The 16,780-nt window shown below is 41.0% G+C and overlaps 2 protein-coding genes across 3 annotated transcripts in view; both read right to left on the reverse strand.

Moving 5' to 3' along the window:
- adgrb3 (adhesion G protein-coupled receptor B3) overlaps window positions 1-16,780 on the reverse strand; it is a 994,217-nt gene that overhangs the window by 226,974 nt on the left and 750,463 nt on the right. The gene's annotated exons all lie outside the window — the stretch shown is intronic.
- Window positions 1-16,780, reverse strand: part of LOC118816777 (echinoderm microtubule-associated protein-like 6) — a 126,848-nt gene that overhangs the window by 49,516 nt on the left and 60,552 nt on the right. For both annotated transcript variants that reach the window (XM_036583370.1, XM_036583369.1), the window contains exons 9-13: window positions 12,203-12,459; window positions 8,216-8,428; window positions 7,961-8,128; window positions 6,047-6,153; window positions 890-1,008 (exon numbers count right to left, since the gene is read on the reverse strand). In XM_036583370.1, coding sequence (XP_036439263.1) covers window positions 890-1,008; window positions 6,047-6,153; window positions 7,961-8,128; window positions 8,216-8,428; window positions 12,203-12,459 — 864 coding nt within the window. The remainder of the gene's footprint in view (window positions 1-889; window positions 1,009-6,046; window positions 6,154-7,960; window positions 8,129-8,215; window positions 8,429-12,202; window positions 12,460-16,780) is intronic.

Consider the following 16,780-nt stretch of genomic DNA (forward strand, 5'->3'; position numbering starts at 1 on the left):
TTAGCTTTTTATAAGATTAACTTATTTCCAGACATTTTGTACTTTCGTATTTTTGAGTCATTTGATCTACACACTTAAAAAATAGGTTCTTCAAGTGATCTTTAGTCCAGAAAATAGCTCTATATAGAACCATGAACACTCAAAGAACCCTTTGATGGAGAATGCGCTGTGTCCTTGAAAATGGTTCTATATAGCACCAAAAGGGTTCTTGACATAGTCACAACGGTCTATCTAGAACCATTTTCTATATATGATATCCAGCTTGATATGCAGAACACAAAACAGCAGAGGCAGAAAATGACAGCGAAAGTACAAAAATGAAAGTAATCAGTAAAGCAGTCCACTGCCTTGAATGACCAGCTGTTGTCTCGTTGAGGATGCTAGGTATCACGGCACGTACTGTAGCCTAAATACTGTAATCAATGTAGAACGTTTCTGTGATTTACTATTTCTATTTATAGTTTATTCTATTCTATAGTTATTTCATTTATACTATTTCTATTTGTAGTTTTTGGCCAGATGTGTTTTGTTTCCTCCATCAAAAACCACTGACTAAAAAATGGGATGCTCTGTAGCAGCTGCACATGAGCCATGCCTAATGCCAAGTGTGGGCTAGAGGGGTATAAAGCCCCCCAGCATTGGGCTGTGGAGCAGTGGAACTGCGTTCTCTGGAGTGATGGAGCTCCATCCAATACCTTTGGGATGAGTTGGACTGAGGGCAGTTATAAAGCACCACACTGTTTTCTACACAAACAACCTTAAGAATATGTGATTATCAACAGATGCTGCGGTGAAGAATCACAACAGCACTGTTCATCAACAACAGGCCATTATGGTGTAATTAATGTGAGCTGATTGTGAGCTGTGGAGACTGATGGGGACACAGTACCCGTGGACGAACTGCAGGCGGAGCCCTGCGTCTGGAGCCTGCTGCCGCTTCAGCGAGCCCACCTGCTGCGTCTTCTCTCTGCTCTGCTGCTTCAGCTGGGGGAGGTCCTCCTTGTAGACCTACGAGAGACAGCATTCAGATAGGAAGCCATCAGCCAAGCTACATTAAGGATTTTTCGAAGCGTCCTCATTTCCATTCAGGCAAAAATGTCATGGTGTCTTCTGTGGATACCAAAGTATAAAAAACAGAGGATTAACTGGGGACGCTGGACCCCACGGGAACCCCTAGTTAACCCCCGGGATGGGCAATTTTTACAGTCCCTGGAAATAATGTTTAATGTTGGCTGTACACGAGCTTTTTGAGCATTCAGCACTGGTGTTCTAAAAGTTGAAAATGCTTCTGAAAAGTATTGATATCAATAAATGTAACGAACTGTAATGTTAAATGTAGAAAAATACAGAAGCAGCAAATAAAATGTCTGTATTTTAACGGTCATTCTGTGAAATACACAAATAATTCATTTTCTCCACAATAACTCATATTTAAGCACGAGGAAACCAACATCAGCAACAAAGCACATATAGTTGGAATCGTTATCATTAATATTTTCAAATGAGAAATGAAACCGTTTCTTATTTAAAGTTCAGGCTCAACGTTAATTAACGTTTAACAGGTTAAAGAGCCCTGCAGGGGGAGCTGCAGTTTCCAAATCCAGAAGGATTCATGTTTAGGAGGACTTTTTTCCCAGCAAGCAAACTGTAAAACCTTAATTTTTTGCTGGTTTTGTACAAAAAAGTGATTTAGTCTGGGGCTGCAGTGTCGTATTCATCATGAAGCGCTTTGTTTACAAACATCTGGATTTGTCCTCTAATGTTCATATTACCTGACAGACTACAACTACCATAAACACTAGAACTGAACCTGCGTCGCAGCTCGCACTGTCACGCTGGAGGAGACGACCAGAGCAGTGAGGAAACATTTGATTCTGCACTTCACACACTGTTAGTATACAGTCGTATGCAAAAGTTTGGGCACCCCTGGTCAAACTGCATGTTTTGTTGTTTTCCTAAGTGTAAATATGTGAACATCCTCTACAGAGACACACTTCTGCACATTTTAATACACAATTACTGTTTGTTTTCCCAATTTATTTATATATTGGGGAAAAAATAAACCACAAAACAAGGCTTGTGCAAAAGTTACAGCACATTTAATATTTTCATTTTCCCCACGTTAAAGCAAATAAACAGGAACTGAACACTAAATCTGCAGAAAAATGCCATATTTAAGTGGCATTATTATTTTATGTGTTAAGAGGATGGGTTTTTACTTGATTTTCATTCTTATTTTAGATTTTTTATTTTTTTCCCCCTTTATTTATGTTTATTTATTATGATTCATATTCTTGCTATTGTTTTAATTATTTAATTATTTTATTATTTGTCATTTTCATTCATTTTAGTTTCCTTTTTTGATCTTGCTCTCCTTTTGTTTTATTAGTTTTCTATGTATTTCTATTATTAATGTTTTATTTATTTATACTTACCTGATTTGAGTCAATTTTATTATTAAATGATACAATATTATAATATATAATATGTTCTTCCACATTATCAATCCCTTTTTCCTGTATCAATTCAGCAACACTGTAAATGAGGATCACCCTCAATGTTCTCTGAGGTTAAATAAAGGTTGACTGATCGTCCTACATAGAGGCCAGGATGTTGCTAATGTACTTGCATTATCATAATGTAAGTGAGCGCACAAACATTTGCCCACACATTTAACGATCACTGTACAAAAACTGTACGTCCGATTAAACATCTGTATACAAGCGCGTCATTCACGATCAGACAGAACATTCCAGATTTGGGGGGGTGTTGAAATCTGGCAGAAAAAGAAGAAGAAGAAGAAGAAGAATATACACAACAACAGTGAATCACTAACGAAGCTTTATATTACGACAAGCCACTGAAACACCCAGCAACTCCATTCAGCACCCGATGTGAACTGCGAGCAGCTGCTCGGGTGGAAAGTGTTACACGAGGCCTGAGCTAAAGTGTTAGAGGAGTCGTAAGTGTTTAAACTTTAAATGGGCTCCCTCATTGATCAGTCATGAGGAGGCTGCCGAGCTCATATCGAGCCAAAGCAGGCGCAGAGCCCCCAGCGCCGCCGTGACAGAAGCACACAGAGCTGCAGGCAGAGATAAGGTGGGTGACAGATGCCGGGGGGGGAAAAAAAAAGCTGGCTTAAGGAAAAGCAGGGCACCGACTCCTGCACAGACCCCGCACGGTATTCGAACAGAGTTAAGCACCAGCACGTCTTATCTTCTCCACCACCTCATCTTTCTGCCAACACGCACACAGACGTCCACTGTGCTGAAAGAGAAGATCGTCAGAACAACAGCAGGGGTGGCGAGCGATTTCATTAAATAAATCAGGTGAATTTCAGAAGTAGAACACAAAGAAACTGAAGAACGGCCCACTCTAAATAAAAAAACCAAATAAAAAAACGTTCTCCGCAAGAAAAAAATGGAAGTTTCTGCAGTTTAATCTACTTTTCATTAATAATGATTTCTCAATTCTCTTGTCATGTTTATTTAATACGTACAGAGCTCTGTGAGGAGGTGAGCGGAGACACGATTATGTTGTACTGTGAGTGGAGTGCACAAATTTTGGCCCACACAAGTTCAGTGTTGATTCCTAGGAGGGGAAAAAATGGGCATTTAATGGCTGATGAAAAAGCTGAATGCAAGCACAACACTCCCAAACATACGTATGTGTACATATATATAATGGATAGTTCCGGTCCTAAAATCTGATTGGCTGAGTCGTGTTCAAAGCAGTTTTCAAATCCACGATATGCGCAGGCCTATGACGCCTCACAACAACCGAACTCTGTATCACTGCGCCGCGGCACGAAAAGCCCTCCTGCTGTTAATGAGTCCTCTTTGACTCTCATGCTGCTCACATGGAGCGCCGAGTGTACTGATGAAGTAAGAACCCGGTTCTGTTTAAACTGGGGGGCTGACAACTTATGTTCTTAACTAGAACTAGGCTGGTCAGCTAGCTAACATGCTAAACAGCACCATCATTAATATCACAAGCTTAAATTAAAGTACTTACGGTTTGATTCACTGTAAAATGACAGTATAAAAGTCTACAAAATGTCACTTGAATGTCTTACACGCTTCAAATATCCGTGTTTCAGTCAAAAGTCGCGTCAAACCCAGGCTGAACCCCAAACGGCTCTATACTCCCTAAATAGTGTTCGAGGTAAGTTTAGAAATTCTAGCCTCTACAGCCTCTACTTGAGTATGTATGAGTCTGAGTCCCACATGACTGTTTCTTAGCTGTATTTTGCTATGTTGGGCTGCAGGATCCAGTATTTAAACCCCTACGTAGTGCACTACGTAGGGAGCAGGGAGCTGTTTGAGATTCAGCCCCAGCGTTAGAAGAGGGCGCCACTGGATTGGTGCTAAATAAGACTCGCGGTGGTAATTTGGTGACTAAAAGTACTTATAAAGCGAAGGTTTCTTCTTTGCATCGTGCCTAAGAACACCCTTCCCCGAGATAAAATCACAGTAACGCACGGCCTCTCATTGTTTTTTCGGAGTTTGCTAACCAGTTGCTATGGTAACCCAGGTGGCTGCTAAGGTAAACACATTTATGTACAAAACTCTTACATTCTTCTCTGCTATTTGCCACCTTCTCATTCAAATTCCATTCCACCTTAAATGGTGTAGAAGCCTAGACACCAGAATCTAACTGCTGCACCATTTAAGGTGGAACGAAAAATTTGAATAAGAAGCTCACTTCAAGCTATGTTTAACAATGATGGAGGAGGCAGGACTTCGTGGCATGTAGTGTGGCCTACAAACTGTAATCATCTTAGTATGTTAATTTTATATGTTTTATGTTTTTATTTATTGGCAACTTTTGCTAGTTTTCGGTTTGTTTCTGGGCCAAGTGTGTCTTGATTGAGTCCAGTTTCGGCCAAGAATTTTCATTTCGGTGCATCACTAATGAAAATTAACTCAGAGCAGTTTGTGACCTGTGCATAAATAAAATTAGCAATGACTAAATTAGAGCAGTAAAAATACTTAAAAATACTTAAGCCTTTTTTTTAGCTTGTAAAGATGCAACCCTTCACTTTTCTGAGTCATTAAACTGTATTTAGTTTAGTAATATAACGTAACTTGTGAGAACTTTTGACCAAACAACTTGGTAAAAAAATCAGGTTGACCTGATTTTTAACCTTAGTCTACAACCATGCTTTAATATGTTCTGATGGGTGTTGTGACCAAGAGCTGTCTCTTTGGCCCAGGGTCTGGACATGCATAAGTATCTCTAATACTGTCTATACTATTTGCCCTAATAATCTAACGTCTTTAAAAAGAATTAAAGGAATCAAAGAATATCAACAGAAATGAACGTCAGCCGCTGAGTTCTTGTGGAAGGAAGGAAAAGGCCTTCGCTTTATTGAGCATCAAATGGCAAGATGGTTCCCGGACAACCACAATGCAAAGAGCATCTCAAAACATCCCTTTTTAATCTCCCCACCCCATTTAGACGATTCCATACCATTTCAGTCCCCTTCATATCCAAACCTTACACCCTTTTTAGTAGCCTTTAAAACCAAACGCGTATGATGTCTTTTTTAAAACCCACTCTGGTCTGACTCTTACCAGACTGTTCCCTCCTTACAGGGCCCTCTTGCGTAACACCTCATAGGGCATCTCACACAGCCTTCCATATGAACCTCTATAACTTAAACGGTCATCTGGTACAGCTCCCTTCTGTAGGCCCAGGAGCCCACCCTGTCAGAGAGTCCAACGCATACAGCCCATAGTCTGCTCCCCAGAGTGAAAACTGCATAGAACTGATCAGCTGTGAGTAAAACTGTGTTTATGATTAATAACTGCTTGAAGTCCTTCCTTCAGCGAAGATTTCTAAGCGTTTATAAAGTGCAAGCAGCCCAGACAATATCGCACAATATTTGCCCTTTTCTTCTAAGAGCATCTCAAAACAGCTCTTCCTGCAGGGGTTTTGCTTCTTAAAGCACAAGAGAATGTGGAATCTGATCCTACTTCAAAAGGGTCAAAGGTAGAATTCCCCACAGTAAAAAGTCGGAATTAATAAGCCAGTTGAAGCTGACCTGGCGATCGTAGTTGATCTGCGTCTCCTGCTCAATGTCAGAGTCCAGCTCCGGCACATCAGACAGTTCTGAGTCAGACTCCTCACTGTTAGAGTCACCAAACCCATCTGGTGAAACAGAAAAAAAAGGAGATCAATGCGTGTAGAAAACCTCCTTTCTTTCAGAGGAGCTGCTCTCGAGTAAGGAGTGCATGATTGTGAAACTAAAATCTATAAACAATTCAGCACAACCTGAATCTGAGTTCCAGTTTGAATGCATTCGAGGCATGTTTAGATGTGAAGCCCCTTTTTTGCCTGGTTTGCAACTCACTTTCTCACTCCGACATTCACTCATTCACTCATGTTTAGCAGGCTGAAGATTCTCCACAAAGGGGCGCTGTTAGTGGTGCTTCACATAATTGACGCTGTGTGTCTGATTATTATAACATTAAATATTTTTTTTTTCTTTTTTTTTTTATTGTCCTCAACAAGTATAATTCGCCAGCCAGTGAGGTCTCAGGATATGTGGGACTTCTTCAAGACTGTTAAACATACCAAGAGCGTGCAAAATAAACATATTTCTGATTTTAACACTACTTTGGGTCCATATGTGTTACTCAATTGTTTTCATCTTTTCAGTATCGTACGAAAATATGGAAAATAGTAACAAATAAGGTCTATATAAGTAGATGTGTACAATTCTGTGAGGGCCATTCCGAAAGCTTTAGCCTGCATTTCCTGAAGTAGTCCATGGTGGTGTTTGAGATGTTTTGGACCACAGTTCTATTGTAGAAGCCAGCCTCTTTTCAGCTTCAGTTTCCTGACTGTGTCATATTTGTTTCCAAAATTTGCTGATATTAAGTGGAATCCATTATTCCATCTACTTATGCCGTATTTCCTTTGTCGCCGGCTGCCACACAACAAGCATAACAGATCCACCCTCATGCTTAACAGCTGGCACGGTGTTCTATTCATCAAATGCTGCTCCTTTTTTCCCCCCACAAATACCTGAGTGATGCACCAGTATATGGGGGTTTTGCTTTGCCTTTCCACTCAGAATATGAGCAGTTCTATCTGAGAGCTTTCCTGGTCTTCCAGATCTTACCTTGACGTTCACAGGTCCCCTTAACTGCCATTTCTTAATGATAATTCGGACAGTAGAAATTTTGATAGCCTTCTTCTGCTTTGTAGGCCTCAATTAGCTCAATTTTGAGGTCCTAAGTCAGATTCTTAGAGGAGCCCACATTAGCACAAGGTTTGAAGAATTCGAAAATGTATTATATTCTGGAATTGTCATCAGATCACAATTCCTAATTACAACTCTCAATCCTATTGAGTCAATTTGGACCTGGCAAGCTATTTAATTTCTGAGACTTTATAATTTTACAAAGGTAATCAAATATAAAGTAACTGTGTATTAGTTTTTGCAAAAAGTTATCTTTTTAATTTTTTGTTGTAGAGGTTTTGTTTACCTATTTTCATTTAAAAAATTAACAAAATGTCATTTGGCCAGAGATGCCCAAATGCCTACATTTTGGAATTCTGGAAAAACTGTAAGGCAACCAGACATAAACTAAAAGCTGTTCTCTACACCCTTTTAAACTAAGAAAAGCTTACAGAATATAGCAGAGAAAACAGACACAGTACTAGACACGTCTTACACTATATCTGACATATTCATAAGTGAATCTCATTGTGCTGTTTCATATTTCATATGCCCGAGTCCTGTTTACCTTTTAACATTGCAAAACTGCTTATCATGAGAACGTGCAACGTCTAGTAGGTAAATATCACTAGCAGTTTTCTATCAGACAGGAAATTAGTTCCAAAGGCAATTCATGTTTGGAGACAGGTAAATTAAATTAGCTGATTAAACGGTGCTCTTTTTAAGTTAGCCCAGAGATTATTACACTGTACATGTAAAGCGCACGCATACCTTGAAAGACGGGCTCAACAACACCATTCGTGATGCCCTCGGGTAGGAACCTCCACTGGAACAATGAATGATCCGCCCCCCCAGTCGTCAACACCCTCTGAAGGTCATGTGACCACCGCACATTGGTCACATGGGCAGAGTGGCCGATATACTTCTTGAATTTTGCCCCTAGTGCAAACCAACAGAACATAGATCAGGCCTGTGGTTAACACACCTTCACTCGATTACTTCAGGACCAGAAGGAAATCCGAATACCTTTTTTCAGGCATGGGAAGCGGAATAACTTGACCAGGCCGAAGTCGTCTCCAGTGACCAGGACAGCATTGCTGAAATTGGCATCCAGAGAGTTGATTTCATTGATGTTGGTGTACTTGGGCCAGATCCCGCTCACCTCCGGCCCAATTACACACGTCCAGGAGACCCAGTGGATCCCTTTGATCTCCTCTTTAGTGGTTAGGTGCTTCCCAGCTAGAACATACAAGCAATTGACTCATATTTAGAAGCAGAATTTGTAAGCATATTCATATCCATGCTCGTAAGTTCAGGTGTTTCAGATGCACCCATTGCTAACAGGTGTAGAAAATCTAGCACATAGCCATGCAGTCTGCATAGACAAACAATGGCAGTAGAATGGGTCGTACTGAAGGGCTCAGTGACTTTAAATATGGTACTGTCATAGGATGCCACCTTTGCCAGTGAGTTTGTGGAATTTCTGCCCTGCTAGAGCTGCCCTGGACAACTGTAAGTGCTATTATTGTGAAGTGGAGCCACAACATCTTAGCCACAAAGCAATAGACCACAAAACCTCACAAAGTATGCAAGATGTGTGTAAAAATCAACCATGCTCTGTGGCATCACCCACTCAGACCTCCAAACTGCCTCTTGAAGCAACATTAGCAACGCTGGAGCTACATTAAATGCTATTCCATGGCCTAGTAGCCGCATACAAGCCTACGATCACTATGTGCAATGCCAAGCGTCAGCTGGAGTGGTGTAAAGCACACCACCACCGGACTCTGGAGCAGTGGAAACGCGTCCATTGGAGGAACGAATCATGCGTATCTAGCAGTCTGATGGACATGCCTGCTAAACGCACTGAGAAGGCAAAAGAAAAGCAGATATTGAGTGATGTACTCTTTAAAAAGCAATGGTAACCTTAGTTGTGCATTAAAGTGCCCATCAAGAACTGCTTCAAGTATTTTCAAAACAACACAGCCAGAATGTTGTAGTCCCTACAGCATACACTGACTCTGCTCTCTGTTTGCAAACGTACAGCTAGCCCTGGGCCCTGTTTCCTGCTTTGGGCTTTAAACCAAGTAGGCACTACAATTTTAATGCTCGTCATCTGAAATGAATGAAGCTGTCAAAGTTCCTCACGAGCGGGTTGACTCGGTGTAAGAAATACTGTAAAACAACCCTACAGAACTGAACAGAGCAAGGTTAAGAACAACATTAGCCTCTGGTTACAGGGCCTGTAAGGTCCTATCCACCTGCAGCTCCGTGTAGGGACCAAGGGCTAACCCCTTCAACCCCAGGCCTCCAACATAATGTTATTAAACAAAAAAAGGATGTCAAAAAGGAAAAAGACTTCAGATGCCAAATTGGTGGAATTTTTCTGTTTCATTTGATCCCATTGGATACAAAAAAAACCCCTATATTACATACATACATCATCTAAACCGCTTATCCTTCTGGGTCGCGGTGGGGTGCTGGAGCCTATCCCAGCTGTCACTGGGCAGAAGGCAGGATACACCCTGGACAGGTTGCCAGTCCATCACAGGGCAGACAGACAGACATACACAGTCACTCACACCTAGGGGCAATTTTAGCATGTCCAATCAGCCTGACTGCATGTTTTTGGACTGTGGGAGGAAACCGGAGTACCCGGAGGAAACCCACGCAGACACGGGGAGAACATGCAAACTCCACACAGAAGTGACCCTGGTCACCCGGCCAGGAATCGAACCCAGGCCATTCTTGCTGTGAGGCGACAGCGCTTCATGTATACAACACTCCTTTTTAAAAACTGGTTTCAGCCAGTTCATACCAGTTTTATCTCATCCTACAAGACCCCGCTGACGCATATATCATATGGACTCATATGGGTTCCCTGAGAGTGCACCTGAAAGTAAGGTCATCTAAGGTCATCCGCTTTGAAAAGCCCCCGAACGGGCAGACTATGGCCTAATGCATCTTATATTGCCTCTTAGTGAGACATTAATATTCCCTTTTAGCCAATGCTTAACTATATGATTATTGCTTACATATCTAATCTATTTACTTAATGATTAAGGGTGTATTTATTAAAAATTCCCCATCACCCGCTAGCAGCACTGAGCTTCTGTACGCTGCCCTGATGGGTGGAGACAGTGACTGTGTACTGTGTTTACAACTGGAGAGTTTCATCACAAGTGTCTCTCAATCATCACCAGTTTTAGTATTTGGCTGAACTGTCTTGATAATTCAAGGAGTGTAGTGGCTAAAAAATAATAATGATTTTAAAAAATCGAGTCAGCGAGTAACTGTGACATCTTCCATTCACTTTATGTGCATTTTTCACATGATAAAATGAACAGTTCTTTACAAAGGCATGCAAAGTTGGCAGTCTCTTCCCATCAAATTCACTTACAGGTATAAAAATGCTTTACATTATGAGGCAATCAAAAAAAAAAACACAGTTTTATTTTATCTTGTGTTTTAACATTGGTCCTATTATCAGAAGACGATGAGTTGGATCCCAGGTGATGCTACAGACTTCCACGGTCGGGTGTCCAGCCACCTGTTTCAATACCAGTTTTAACAAGCCGTCGTCCACTTGGTCTTGTCATGTCCCCTCAGCGGAGTCCCTGGCTCATCTTAAGCACCGTCAAAGGACCAATCCCGTTTCACCCCTCGCCCCTACCACTTAGCCCTACCCCTCGATTTTGCATGTTCACATCTAGCGGTAGGGCGTCCCGATTCTTGTTGAGATAGAGGGGGAGGGTGAAGTGTTAGATCTACATGACCCTCCAAACGGAGGTTTTTCAGAGACTCCAAACAGAGAGTTCAGCAAGACGGCTGAACAAGAAACCAAAGAAACACACAAATGTGAGAATTTTCTCTGTTAAAAAATGACGATAACCTTATCTTAGTTTAATGTGGTTTCAGAGTATTATGGTCCTTTTCTTAATAACAAGCATCAAAAAGCGCCAGTCCCATGCTGATGTGTCGGTAGCTAGCTAAATTCCCGGTTCACCTCTCTCTTTGAAAGGGGACCAAAATACACAAAACTGACTGTCAAATTGCCATTTTAAAAACCTAAAAAAACATGATTTTTTGGGCTGCTCTGGTTACCGTGCTTGTGCAGATCTCCATAACGAGGAGGGGGCTTTCCCTGCTACGACACAATTTAGCTGACCCCACCTCTCCACTTAAGGCATAACCAACAAGCTGACTGGCACTTTTTGTTGATTGCCAGGAGTGTTACGAGCCTTCCCATTCATATTTTAACCAGTGACTGGTCCCTCTATTTATATCTCTTGCACCATTCTATTACTTTATCAGCTCAAGTGAGGGGTGTCAGACGAGCTCTCGGAGAGGTGAGAGACCGAGCGAACACAAGTGTCGACGTTAGCAGTAGAACTGGCCCGGAAATCACTGCGACCAGACAAATTTCTCTTTTCAAACCATAAAATAATGTTGGACAAAGCTGTTTATAAGCTAATTAGCAATTAGACACTTATAGAATAGAATAAAATATTTCAGAACCATAACATTTGATTTGCTGGTTTTTAAGTTGCAAACTATTTCATCTCTTACACATCACTGCTGATACAGCTTCATCACTTTCCTCTAGCTGGCTAATTAGCATGCTAAAGGCTCCACAGCAAACAACAACTAAAAGAAAAGCACTGCTTTGAAAATATCAAATGTTGACTTTGAACACATTTGACAGAATGATCAATATATATTCCGCTATTGTGGTGTCTGAACACTCAGCCACTTGAGCCCCCCCTAGTGGCAGGGCCCCTAAAAGCCTTTTGCCCCGCCTCATGGGCAGCCGTGTATGACACTAATGCATAATTGTAAGCTAAAGTTTATGGTTGGCAGCATATTTAGTAGATTAATTGTTTGTCGATACTTAAGTTTAACAGAAAAATATTTTCTCCAACATTCCCTGCATTAAACCCCTCAGCTGGAAAGCTGAGTAACCATTCTCTGCCTCTGTAACACTAAAATACACAGCAGAGCCGCAGGACTCACTTGGCATCCGATAAAAGAGGCGCTCCCCGGCACCATCATTCGTCTGCAGGAACTTGCCGTCGACGGACCAGTCCAGGTGCGTAATGAAGCTGGATGATCTGCTGCATTCGCCCACCTTTTTATAGCGCTGAGCCACAGCGTAGATGTCCACCAGGCCGTCATTGGAGCCAACGGCCAGGTAGGCTCCATCCGGAGAAAACTTCAGCTCGTGGATGACTTCCTTCCTGTCTTTGATGTGCACTATTTCTGTCATATCTCTGAGAAAACAAGAGAGGAATAAAAGATTATTGCAAAGTAATGTCAAAAAATAGTTTGAAAAATGGAGTGTACGCTTTTCCCCCTTAAATCAAATGTAGTTTTCAATGTGATACTGGTATCGGGTATCGGGCCAGGCGTACACTGCCTCACTAATGAACAAACGGTGCAAGCTGGCAGAAAAGTGTTACTGAACACAAAGTCATCAGTCACCTAAAAAATTCCACCTGGTAAATTCGCCAAGAATGCACTGTGCTACTTTAGCCCATTTTTAAACACACACAACCCCAACCACTTCCCTAGCACAGCTGGAGACACACAGGCCAGCCAACTGGAACAAAAAGCCGACATTTCCTACCAAAGTCCAAGACTTTACCCTGTTTGACTGAAAAGCATTTAAATGATTTCTTTTAAACTGTCTTTGTAAAATAGGCTGTAGAGACACTGTATCGTCCTGACGTGTATATTTCAGTGCACAGTGCGGTCAGCCGACCTGCTGTAGCTCAGAATCTCAGCATGTTTGCTCAGTACTCAGTGCGCAATGTGCTGTTTCGAGTAAAACAGCTTCATTTGAAACTATTCATATACAGAGCTGCCATACCAGTTGCATTTCACATAGCTTGGACAGAGCATTTTCACATTGCCAGTATATAAATCGTAGGCTTTGTCCAAACATGCTGGTCTATTTGAATTTAAGAATACAATTTCTAAAATCACAAAGTGTCTGTCTGGCTTTCGAGGACATTCAGCTACAGCCCCACCAGCCAATCAAAATACTTCAGACGTAAAACTGGAAGTGTGAGCTCCTCGTATGCTTTAGCCTCGGATGTGATTCCTGCTGTCGCTGTGCTGCTGCTGAAAGAGACGACCAGGATCAAAACTATGAAACCTACTTTACTTACAGCTGTACAGAAGAGCTTTTCTGACAATCCAGATAACTAATGTAGCAAAGCTAGCTAATGCACATCATGTGAAAACTAGCTAGATTTGAATCATTTAACTGTTAAGGTTTATGGCATTGATTTACACTAACAACTACTTCATTTTAAGTAGGTTACTCAGTATGATATCAGTAGCAGAAACATATCTTGCACACTGTCTGAATAAAATGGTATTGATGCATCCCTGCAATATCCTCTGAAAAAATGAATAACATACTTAACGGCTGTTTTGTTTTTATTTTTTAAACAGGAAATTAAAAGAAGGGTGGTCTCTGACTTTTGCACAGTAACGTTCAGCAGTTTAGCCCATCCTTTTACACTAAAGTTATAAGGTGTGCTCATTTACATATATTAGAGCAATAAGCCACGAGAGGCCATGTGGGAAGCGTATTCTTAGGCACAACACGAAACAGCGTAAAATATGACAAAATACACAATTTTTCAGAAAATTATTTGTTATTAATAATAATAATGCACATAAACAAGCATTCCACCACATAATGCAGTTCCTTTAGCATATTGTGTCGCTGCCAAGCAACCATGGACTGCTGAATGAGGAGAACGTTCAGTTGCCCATCGCTGTATATTGCAGTCATTTCATGAATTTTTAAATTAAGTACAACAATGAAAATATGATAACATGGCACTGTTAAATGCAACAACTTTCAAGTACTTTTTGGTCACGAAATCACCACCGCGAGTCTCATTTAGCACCAATCCAGCAGCACCACCTTCTCACACTGAGGCTGAACCTCAAACAGCTCGAAACATGAAGATTTGAAGCGTGTGGGACATTCAAGGGACATTCTTTTGTCTTTTATACTGCAGTTTTACAGTTAATGAAACAGTAAGTACTTTAATTCAAGTGATACTAATGATGGAGCTGTTTAGGCTGTTTGCTATCTTTTAGCCTGTTAGCTAGCTGACCAGCCCAGCTCTAGTTAAGAACATAAGTTGCCAGCCACTCAGTTTAAACAAGAAAAGGGTTCTTACTTCATCAGTACACTCGGTGGTCCCTGCGAGCAGCATGAGAGTCAGCACAAGGGTTTTCTCGTGCCGTGGCACAGTGATATACAGTTCAGTTGCTGTGTGGTGGTCATAACCAGAACTATCCATGTTATAACAGTCATTAAGGCACAGTAAGAAAAACAGCCTGCTTAACTGTAAGTGATAAAGAGAGGCTAGAAAATGGTCATTTCAAAATGAACTATTGCTATTTTAGCTGCATAAAACCACACAAACATCATACATGGACTTTACATGGACATGGAAACTGTAGGAACTGGGCCCTTTAAAGAGGAGCTGGAGAGAAGCCAACGCCAGAGAAGTCCGAGCTCTGGTCCGGAACACCTCCCTAACACAGTTCGAGCAGCTCCAGATGGAGAAAGTTCATTCATTCTCCTAATGACTGCATGTGCTGCTGAAAATATGGCTTCCGCCCTCGTCAGATGCGCCTTTCGTTTCGAGGCTAACAAATTGAATCGCCAGCATCTCATCAGGCCTGCTTGTTTCACTGAAAAGCAATTCCAGCAGCTGACACTTGATTACTTCTTGTCTGATGGATCATTTGGCTGCTTAATGACCGCTACCGCGGTTTCAAATAAGGCTGGCTTCACTGGATAAATGAGGAAGATGTGTTCTCCATCCTTTACATCCATGCTGGTAAGCAGGTGGTGTGAGTGAATAATCATTTAAATTATTAAAAGTTTAATCAGAGTTAGATTGGTAGAGATGCATTACATATTGTGCTTTTTTCAACAAGGAACAGAGAGTTTAACTCATTGGAGGAAAAAAAAAACAATGTTAAATGCGGCATAACTTTTGCACGGGCCACATTTTCTATTTCTCCCCCAATACTCAACATAAATTCAGTAAATTAACAGTAACTGTGCACTAAAATGTCTTATCTGTAGAGACTTATCTGTGTTCACTTATTTTCACTTAGAAAATCAGCAAAACACGCAATTTGACCTGGGGGTGCCCAAACTTTTGCACACAACTGAAGAAAAGTTGTTCACATTCAAAGCTGTCAAACAGCCACGCCTTTCAAATGTGCCGATATGTGTATTTTAAATATCGTACAGAGACAGCATGGTCAGTAGCGCTGATTCACATAAAAAAATCCATTCCTTTTTTTCTTGATCCCAGTGCAGCGTTCAATACAATTGATCACAATATACTGACCCACAGGGTAGGCCCCTCTGGCACAAAACAGTCTACATCTTATCTGACAAACTAGCAGCTTCTTATCGTGTTGGGAACTTACTCTTAAAATGTTAGTGTCTACTATTAGTGCTTGAAGTTCCTCAAGGTTCTGTTTTAGGGCCGCTGCTGTTCTCACTGTACATACTGTCTTGGACATGTGAGGAGGAAACATGAGATTCTTTTCATAGCTATGCTAACAATGCAGTTCTATCCCATCTGAAAGTCAAACCTCAAAGCTAATAAATGAGGTGTATCAGCTATTTCTTAGTGGATATGAAAGCTTAATTAGAACGAAACAGATATTAATTTGTGATAAATTGAGCTCTTTTGCATCGTATGTCAAATCTGGTTGTTATTTTACAGTCTGACCTAATTTATTTCCTTATGTTAATATTTTTAAAGCTGCATTCTATCATTTGAGAAATTTCTATCCCAAAGTGAGGTGAAAAAATATAAAACATGGCCGTGCAAAAGTAACGGCACATTTATGCTATATGTTTAATTTTTTCTCAGCAAATAAATAAAAATAGTGCACAAACGTGCAGAAAAATATCAGAATTGAGTATAAAACAAACCACTTGAAAGTGCCATTACTATACACTAGTTATTATTTACAGGCTGTCTTTGTTGTTTTTATGATACATAAAACAAACAATTAGAACGCTGACACACCTTCCTTGCGTGGTGTGGACCTCTCAGACTTTTTCTATCAGACTAGTTCAGTTCGTTTGGACAGGTGTGAGTGCTCCGCCCGTACTCAGGTGCACACTAAACAAATGAACCGTGGTCCGGCAAAACCACAAATCTTGGTGAACAGTGGTTCAGTTCGCTGCTGGTGGGAATGCATTGCCGTGATGGTCCACACTGAACGAGAGAGTTCAACACCACGATCTGCCTCTTTTAACGTCTGACTCTTTACAGATGCACATATCATTCTTGCAGCATGAGGTGATGTTAGTAATGACAGAACAATAATATAATAGGTAATATATGCTTTTGAATTTGGCACATGGACTGCAGAACAAAGGCTCTGTTCACATTACACACTCGTCACAAGTGACTCAAATCTGATGTTTTGCTCAAATCCGATCTCTCTGACACGATGGTTCACACTCGTTTAGGTAAGTGCCTCAAATCTGATGTTTTGCTCAAATCCGATCTCTCTGACACGATGGTT

Source organism: Colossoma macropomum, unplaced genomic scaffold, assembly GCF_904425465.1.
Source record: "Colossoma macropomum unplaced genomic scaffold, Colossoma_macropomum, whole genome shotgun sequence".
Taxonomy (NCBI): Eukaryota; Metazoa; Chordata; class Actinopteri; order Characiformes; family Serrasalmidae; genus Colossoma; species Colossoma macropomum.